The sequence below is a fragment of the Babylonia areolata genome, chromosome 21, assembly GCF_041734735.1.
Source record: "Babylonia areolata isolate BAREFJ2019XMU chromosome 21, ASM4173473v1, whole genome shotgun sequence".
Lineage (NCBI taxonomy): Eukaryota > Metazoa > Mollusca > Gastropoda > Neogastropoda > Buccinidae > Babylonia > Babylonia areolata.
The window spans coordinates 45640549-45650548 of record NC_134896.1 but is presented as its reverse complement, the minus strand read 5'-3'; the positions used below and the strand labels follow the sequence as shown (position 1 = coordinate 45650548).

The following is a 10000-nucleotide window of genomic DNA, read 5'->3' as shown; positions in this document are numbered from 1 at the left end:
ACAGTTGAGGAGACAGAGACAAACAGACAAAAACAAAGAGAGGGAGGAAGAAAGAGACAGACAAAGAGAGGAAAAGGGAGAATGAGGGAGACATGAGACAGGCAAACATATAGAGACAGAAAGAAAGAGAGAGAGAGAGAGAGAGAGAGAGAGAGAGAGAGAAAGAGAGAGAGAGCGGATGAGGATGAGGAGAGAGAAATAGAGAGAAAGACAGACAGAGAAACAGAGAGGCAGAGACAGAGACTGAGAGACATGTAGACACAGAGAGATAGAAAGAGAGGGGCGTGGGGGAACGAAGGAGAGAGAGAGAGAGTAAAAGAAAAGACAGAGAGAGTTGACAGACAAAGAGGAAGAGAGAGTCCCAGAGAGATAGACAGAGACATGAGAGACAGAGACATGGGGTGATTATACTTCACTGTAACGTGCACTGAGCTTTATGAAGGTGTGACTCCTGCAGTCTTGAACAATATCAAGAACCACCCATCCAAAGAAACAAACACAAGACGAACAAAGTGCTACACCTACCATCTGGAAGACGATGCTTCTTCTCTTTTGCGACAAACCCGGAGGGAGAGACATGTTTTACAGAAGTGACACCAGGGCCTCTGTTCTACATCCATATCACACATGAAAGGTTGCCCCTCCCTCATATGGAAAACATTTCCGACGATGTCATGTTTTTTCCCTGAATTCTTTCCATTTTTGAAGGGGGTATGGGGGTGACTTATGCCTACAAGATCTGTGTATTTATATAAACAACAACAACAACAAACAACAACAACAACACCTAATTCCAGAGTCGCAAAATATTCTCTGGAGGCGGTGTTCGTGTAGTGGGATGACTGCGCAGCTAATTGATCTCTTTTCGTTCTTTCTTTCGTTAAAACACACACACACACACACACACACACACACACACACACACACACACACAAGAAAACATACACACACACGCGCACACACACACGCACGCACGCACGCAAACACACACACTATAAAAAAAATAATAATGAAAAATTAAACAAACGGCTGTCACTCATGTGCACGTAAAAATCAATAACTCTTTTCTATTATCCTTTTGAAGATGTAAATGATATTGAGGATTTTTCTTGACACATTATACGTTCCATACCACCTTCCGTTATCCCTTTATCCCTTTTTGTCAGAGTATGATCTGTGTGACAGAATCAAGGTGGGAAGAAAAGAGAGACAGCACGTACATCACAACAGCCAGGTGGCCCACAGCCGCGCTGCCAAAGGTCACTGTCGAGGTGCATACCCGTCGTCAGAGTTCTGTTTCTTTGGGGGCTTTGTTTATGTGTTTGTTCGCTGAGAAATGAAGAAAAAGGGGGAGAGAAATAGACATTTGTGATTCATATCCACCCCAGCTCTATCGGACATTTGATTTAACCTGTCGGAACCACCACCCCCTGCTTTATCTCTGTGCGTTTGTGCATCCGTGCTTGCGTGCATCGTGTGTGTGTGTGTGTGTGCGTGTGTGTGTGTGTGTGTGTGTGTGTGTGTGTGTATGTGTGTGTGGGTGTGTGTGTGCGCGCGCGCGCACGCGCGTGCGTGAACGTGCGTGCGTTGCGTGAAAAATGAGTGGTGTGAATTGCAAGTGAATCTGAGCATGTGTGACGTGGACACGGTGTAACCGTGCGTTGTCTGATCGTGTGTGTGAGAAGCAAGCCAAGCCAGCAGCAAATTAAGGACACAGTCTGACATACAGACAGATACACAGGCAGACAGGCAGCGGCAGAGACCTGACATACAAATACATATATGTATATATGTATATATATATATATATATATATATATATATATATACAATTTATACACAGAGAGAGAGGAACAAAACAGTAAATTCTTTAGTAATGTGGCAGAAAAGCAATGTATATGCTTTATACATTCATCCCCCGCCCTGAGGAAGTAAGAAAGTTAAAGAAGCAATTTGGAGAGAGAGAGAGGGAGGAGATGGAGAGACAGAGACAGCAGGAGAAATAAGAGAGGCGGAGGGAAGGAGGAATGGGGTAGGGAGGGAGTTACACACAAAGAGGCAGACATACAAACAGAGACAGAGAATCCAAAACACAAAAGACAAACACAGCAGCCACCCAACAGACCCAGCAACCGACCAGTAAACCAACCATGAACATTCCCCCCAAAACAAAGACAAAGAAATACACAAACAACAGCAAAACAACATCAACAACAACAAAAATAAACTGAAACAAAATCACACACACACACACACACACACACACACACACACACACACACACACACAGCAGGCTCACTGCACCAGCCTCTACTCACGTCACTGGCGGGGAAGAGGGCATGTTCATGGGCGGAGAAGGACGCCAGCGTGGCGGAGTCGGTCAGTTCGGGCAGGAAGGCCTGGTTGTCGTAAGTCACGGACCCCACCTGCCCGTTGACGCTCTCCTCGTAGTCCTGACCCCCCGCCTCCATCCTCTCCACCCTGCTTCCACCCACCTCGTCACAAGGTCCGCCTGGTGGGGGGAGAGCAAGGGGAGATTCTTTCCGCTGCGGCGATTGGCTCCCAGCAGTGTCATGTGATTCCAGCCTCTGAGACAACTGGCTGACAGGCCGGCTAACAGAAATGTCACGTGGTCCGATCCCTTGAGGCGATTGACTAACCATGGTGTGTGCTTCCAGTTCTTGTTGTGGCTGGAGGACAGTGGATTGGCGAGGTTCAGATTCTTGCGGCGACTGCTTGACGGGAGTTCCGCGTGATCCCAGCTCGTGAGGTGATTGGCCGTCTGTAGTGTCACATGATTTTAAGTCTTGGTGAGACTGGCTGACTGAGTTTTGATTTGATTCCAATCCATTAGAGGTGTGGCTGGCAGAATGGTGGGTAGATTTTGGTGTTTCTCCGATATACTTGTAATCAACAGCGGGCAGGTCGCTTTTTTCTTCAGCCATGGAGATGCTGTCTTGAGCTTGTTTGTCTTCTGCTGGAGAGCTTCTCTCCTCTGAAACAAGGAAAGCGTGTCTCAGATTATGCCATCCCCCACCCCCACCCCCACCCCATATGCACACATCAGTGAGAGATACGATACGAATGTTTATTTAGCCTTTTACTGAGAGGTGGGGGGAGAGGGTAAGGGGGGGGGGTACACATTACTAAATAACGCAGAAAGGCTCAATTGAACTCATTTATATTTTGTGGGCCTCAATTCAGTCTGACCACTGTTAAGGCTCTTAGGATTTTCATTTTGCCTCTACTGCACGAACTGTTTTAGAACTTGTACCTTGGCAGGATTTTCATTTTGCCTCTACTGCACGAACTGTTTTAGAACTTATACCTTGGCACAATTATCATCCCGCCCGCTAATCTTTTCAGGTCTTCTGATAGGTTGGTTTATAGATCGACTGACCCATCGTTCGAAAGAACAATATTAGTCGATTGGCTGGAATTTCTTCTGTTTTCTTGATTGAATAATTGGTTGACTGACCCACTACTAACTTCTTATTTGGCAAGTTGCTTGCTTCCTTGGGTAAAATAATCCACTGATTGACCCCACCCCATCCCTCAAGCCACACCTATATCTTGGGGACTTTATTTGGTTATTGGTCAATTGCTCTAACCGACTCACTGCCACCCACCGTCTGACTGACGACTTAAGGACAGACACAAAGACAAGACTCACTGCCACCCACCGTCTGACTGACGACTTAAGGACAGACACAAAGACAAGACTCACTGCCACCCACCGTCTGACTGACGACTTAAGGACAGACACAAAGACAAGACTCACTGCCACCCACCGTCTGACTGACGACTTAAGGACAGACACAAAGACAAGACTCACTGCCACCCACCGTCTGACTGACGACTTAAGGACAGACACAAAGACAAGACTCACCAGCTGACTCTTTGCCTCGAGCCATGTCAGCCTTGCACTCTGCGCTCTGGACCACTGACTCGATGGTACCATTTACAGCAGCTGTAGCAATAGTAGCAGCAGAAGTAGTAACAGTGGTAGTTGTAGCTACGGCTGCTGGTGCAGAAGCAGCGGTAGCAGCAGTAGTAGTAGCTGTGGTAGTGGCTACAGGGATGGCAGCAGGAGCCTCCGTGACGGTAGCCACGGTAGTTCTGGAGGCAGTGCTTCTGTCGCTGCCGCTTCGAGGCAGGCTGTAGGTGGTGCTGCCGCTGGGCTTTCTGTGCAGGCGGTGGTAGCGCTGCAGCACCTCCACGTCACTCTCCCCGCTCGACGTGTCGTCCTCGGACCCGGCAGTCGGCGTGTCGTCAGTGGTCAGGGTGGTGGTGCCTGCAGCACACAGTGGTGACGGTGAGTGGGGAGGGGGGGGGGACACGGGGAATTCTTCTCTTGGTTTTGCTTGTTTGGCTTGTCTTTGTCTCTGTCTGTCTGTCTGACTGCCTGAGAGAAAAAGAGAGGTGTGTGTGTGTGTGTGTGTGTGTGTGTGTGTGTGTGTGTGTGTGTGTGTGTGTGTGACTGTAATTTTAAGCAACCCTGTATTAGGAAAGGAGTAAAAAAAAAAAAAAAAAAAAAAAAAAAACATAAAAATAAACGGAACTGGACACACTGATATATATATCTAAAGAAACGAATAAAAACATATGCAGACAGACACAAAAGCCAAGCGATAGATATATAGATAGATAGATAGAAAAAGAATAGAAAGTCATATGATCAGAAAGACAAATAGACAGAGAGACCGAAAAAGACAGGCACACCAACCGACCAATCGGCATACAACACACACACACACACACACACACACACACACACACACACACACACACACACACACACACAGTGACAGAACACAGACGCCAGCTGGCTGATCGATCCCAGTGGTTTGTTTTGCTTGTTGGTCCCCCCTCCCCCTCCTCCCCTGGTGTCCATGTGGTGCTGTGACTGTCGCTTCACTTCCTGCTGTTGCTGGTCATGCTGCTCCTTTACTACTGCTCTTGTGGCTGTTGTTGCTGTTGTTGTTATTGCTTATCAACAACAATCAAAACAACTGATACTGCTGCTGCTGCTGCTTGTAATACGACTCTTACTTCTACTACTACCACCTGATGTTGCTGTTGTTTTGGTGATTTTGTGGGCACTATTACTATTGCCGCTGCTGCTGTCATTCCTGCTAGAACTGATACTACCACAGCTGTTGCTTTTGCTGCCACTCTTATTACCCATACCACTTATTATTATTATTAATGTTATTATTATTATTATTGCTGTTGTTGCTATGATTAGTCTTTATTCATGCAGCTACTGCTACAAGTGCAGCTCCGTGTTCTTGCATGCAACTGAGGCCACACAAAAAACTGCTTCTAGTGGTGCTGCAACCACAGCTGGCTACAGTATCCAGACAAGCATCACTGCCACCATTGCTGCTGCTACTTCTATTGACTGCACACCAAGTGACCATCAGCGCTAATGCAAACAGGACTTGGGGCAACAAACACCGGCTCTGAACAATGAAGCCAGTGTCTTCATGTGATGGCCCTCGATGCCACGCTGTAGTGATCTGCAGGATGCAGGAGAAGTTGAAGATGCCGTCAGATCAGTGACACTGCTGCCGCTGCTTCTACTTTAACTGCCGTTTATGTCGTTGCTGTTACTGCTGCTATCGGGGCCACTGTTATTGCTGCTACTACTGCTGCCGGTAAAATAACTTCTACTGCTCTTAATAAACAACTCGTGCTGTATTGTAGTTAACATCTACTCCAGCTGCCTTTTTCCTTATGTACGTTATGATTATTACTATTTTACTGACGACTGTGTCATAGTTCAAGTCAGTGATCACACAGCCAGACGTGTACAGAGTAATACATCACGAGTGAGACAGCTGTGTGAACAGAGGGCAGGACATCGATTGGGGCTGAAGGAGGAGTGAAGGATAAAACACTGTTGTGCTGTCAAGGATACAGGAAGCTGGAAGAGTCGGGGCGACTTCAGTTTGAAGGTGAAGAGAGGAGGGGGCAGTGGGGGAGGGGGAGGGGGATAAGGGAGCACGGGGATGACCACAGCACCACGGCCTGTTTCACAGAGGAGTGACCATCCCTGACTTGAAATGACACCACGTCAGTCACTTCCACCACCATCATCACTACCATAACCATCATCACCGCCTTTCATGTCTATCACCACTTCTCTACCACCATCACCATCACCACCACCACCACCACCACAACAACAACAACAACTACAACAAACATTACCAACTCCCATTTCTATCACCATTTGTACCACCACCATAACCATCAGCACACTACAACCACCATGATGACCGTCGCCACTCCTGCATTGGTAACACGGGTGTTAACTACTGCTGGCGCTGATGCTGCTAATAAAACAACTCACTACTCCTAGTACTCCTGGTACTACCCCTCCTCCTGTTACTACTACAAACAAGTCAAAATACCAACCATTAACTGTGGAGAATTCATTTCGATCCATTGCGCCATACAAGACGGAAGTATCAGAGCAGATGATAATCTGTCGGTGTTCTTTCTCATAGAACTCTCGGGTTGTTGGACTCGTTGTGACACCATGATCGTCACCCCCACTGTCCGGCATTCGGCCACCCCTTCCCGCTGACCAAGGGTCATCCTCGAAGCGTCCCCGAGGGAAGGCCTGCGAGGCGAAGAAGCCACAACACAGGGACAGCAGGTTTCGGGGGGAGTAGTCAAACTCCCACAACTTCCGGGTGAACATGAGCGAGGGTTGCTGACTGGGCACAGAAAGGACGAGGTCGGTCAGCTGACTGTGCACATTGGACGGCGGGTACTCCCGGAAAGAGTGTTGTTGTCACTGACTCTTGACTTGGTGATCACGCCGCCCAGAGAACAGCCAGACGGTCCATCATTCTTTGTCTTGTCAAGGACTGACTTGGAGGGACTTGAGATGAACACGGGAGATAATCACCGTTACCAGATAGTGTGCTATTCATTGAACACAGAACATGGGAGATAATCGCGTTTCACGCAGGAAGATTAATGTTCACTTGTGCTGAAAAAGGTCAATGTTTTTCTACAATCATGACGGTATTTCATATTCTATTTTTAATGGCACACTGATTTAGCGACAACAAGGACTACCAACGCTTTGATATTGGATCTGCTGAAAGCATATTATCAAGACGTTAGGCATAGAGTCAGAAATTGTGATTGAAACATCTGATTTACTGGTCGCGGAACAAGAAGGTTATTATCATGAGACATCACAGGAGTTAATATTCAGCTGCTAAGTTGAATGTTAATACTTTGTGTGCCTGACGGGCCCAGCAGTCACTGCTTGCTGTCAGTGATCTCATATTTATCTAATATCAGTGGTCAGTGATCTCACATTTATCGAATATCAGTGGTCAGTGATCTCACATATATTAATTTTAATATCAATGGTCAGTGATCTTATATATGCTTAATATGTTTACTCCATTAATATCAATGCTCAGTGACCTCACATCTATTTGATATCACTGGCAGTGGTCAGTGATCTCACATCTGTTTACTTCATTAACAGCAGACAATGATGATCACGGGACCAACGTCGTCTGTGGCACACTAATCCCCGACCTGACCCTGACCGTCACATCTCTCCTAGGTACGGACCTACGTGCGCTCACACTTTCCGCAGAAACGTACACGTTCACAACCAGGCAAACATCCCGCCCGGGTCTGTGTGCCCAAATCAATAGCTGACTGCTGCCTTGCTGCTCCACGGCCTCTCACCTCACCCCTCCCACTCCTCCCTCCCTCCTTCCCCACTGCACTGCCACTTCACAACCACCATTTCCTACACACACGAGGATTCCATAACAATGTCACCCTTTGCTTGCTGGAGACAGAAGGAATTCGCCTTGACGTATCTCTCTCCTCGCAACTTTCTGGTGGCACAGGTCTGTGGACGTTGAGCGACCAAGGCAGTCAGTCGACTTCTGTGGCTTCCCTGGCCCGGCACCAGAGTGGAATCGACTGGGAAAGACGTCCCATCCGCCCTGCCACCCTCACTGTCTGCTTCTGGTCTGGGGGAGTGCCGGCAGCCTCACGGTACCAGTTTTCCTGGAAACACCTCATGAGAGTTGTGACTATGGTGCTGCTGCCTCAGTGGGGGTGTGGCTGTGTGTGTGGTGAGGCGGGCACGTCCCTTTGTGTGCGTGAGGCCATGAAATTCGCGTGGTTTTCTCACTGCGGTATGCCAGCCACACGATGCAAGAAATGAAGGAAAGGAATGGTGATAACAGGCAAAACACACGCCGGGGAACGCTCGCGCGCGCGAACACACTCGCACACACACACACACACACACACACACACACACACACACACAAACAAGTATATGTATATATACATATATATTCACACACTTTCAGGCAAATAAATACACACACGGGCATGCACACAAGTGCATACGCTAGAGCGCGTACACACACACAGACACACACACTCACATACACACACTCACACAGACAGACAACCAGACAGACAGACAGACAGACACACGCACACACACGCACACACACGCGTGTGTGTGTGTGTGTGTGTGTGTGTCTGTCTGTGACAGTGAGTCTGTGTGTGAGTGTGTGTCTGTGTCTGTCTCTATGTGTCTGTGTGTGTGTGTGTGTGTTTGTGCGTCTGTATCTGTGTGTCAGTATGTCATTGTCTGCGTGAGTATGTTTATATATGTGTCTGTGCGTCTATGTGTGTGTGTGGGTGTATATGTGCGTGTGTGTATATGTCTGTGTGCGTGCACGACATGTTTATATATGTTTGTGTCACATTGTAACAGAGAGAGAAAGGGGCAAAGAGAACAAGAATGAATGAAATAATATCACACACACACACACACACACACACACACACACACACACACACACACACAATGGCGGGGAGAGGGGGGAGAGAGGGGGGGATAGGAACGATCGAATTTTATTGATCACGTCGGTCCAGTTTGCTGAGAACGCAGGTTGGCCGCAGACTGACAGCGCACTTAGCTGAATAGCACTGTCACACAGACATGGCCGCACACACACACACACAGACAGACAACCATACTGAATACTGACAGACATACACAGACACACAGACATTTCGCCACACGATCACACAGACACACACAGATACATAGACAGCCACATTGACACACACACACACACACACACACACACACACACACACACACACACACACACACACACAGACATACAGCAAAGCAGACACGCACAGACACAAAGCCACAGAGACACACGGACATATATCTATACCGAACCACAACCTAAGTGTGGAAGTTTGTACGCGTCCTGTATACATCAAGTTCATTCAATGACAGACAGACACACAGACTCATAAATAGACTTACAACACAGACTCACAAACACAGACTTACAGATAACACAACCACACAGTCACACAGCAACACAGTCACACGGACAGTCACATAAACAATCTGAAAAATTACAGACCAGTCTCAAATTTGTCCGTCCTTTCCAATTTTTTGGAAAAAATCATCCTCTCCCACCAGCTTCTTAAACACCTAGAGCAGAGCGATCTGTTTGACCACCAGTCTGCTTACTGATAAGGTCATAGTATTGAAACAGCGTTGCTGGAGATTGTAAACGACATTCTGTGTGGTTTTGACGAAGACAAAATGTCGGTTCTTGCTTTTTTTAGATCTTACTGCAGCATTTGATACAACTGATCACACACTTCTCATTGACAGACTATTTTGGCATTCACGATCTTGCTCTTTCCTGGTTTCAGTCCTTCTTATCTAATTGAACCCAGACTGTCTGTGTAAATGGCAAATATTGTAAAGAACTGTGCTATCATATGCTGTCCCACAGGCCCTGTACTGTTTGTTCTGTATGCTGCCCCATTGTCTGATGTAACAAACAGTCAATGCCTTTCGTACGAGAGCTTCGCTGCTGACACTCAACTCTATCAGTTGGCTTCGATTGCTGAAACTGATCAACTGATATCACACATGCAAAAGTGTATAACAGAC

General features: G+C 47.3%; 1 protein-coding gene across 3 annotated transcripts in view; it reads right to left on the bottom strand.

Moving 5' to 3' along the window:
- LOC143295972 (uncharacterized) overlaps positions 1-10000 on the bottom strand; it is a 122651-nt gene that overhangs the window by 89193 nt on the left and 23458 nt on the right. The window contains exons 1-4 of one of the 3 annotated variants that reach the window (XM_076607681.1): positions 7609-7667; positions 6424-7006; positions 3890-4294; positions 2319-2995 (exon numbers count right to left, since the gene is read on the bottom strand). In XM_076607681.1, coding sequence (XP_076463796.1) covers positions 2319-2995; positions 3890-4294; positions 6424-6712 — 1371 coding nt within the window. In that variant the 5' untranslated portion in view covers positions 6713-7006; positions 7609-7667. Of the gene's footprint in view, positions 1-2318; positions 2996-3889; positions 4295-6423; positions 7699-10000 lie in introns of those variants that run through there. The other 2 variants (XM_076607680.1, XM_076607682.1) reach the window with 2 other exon arrangements.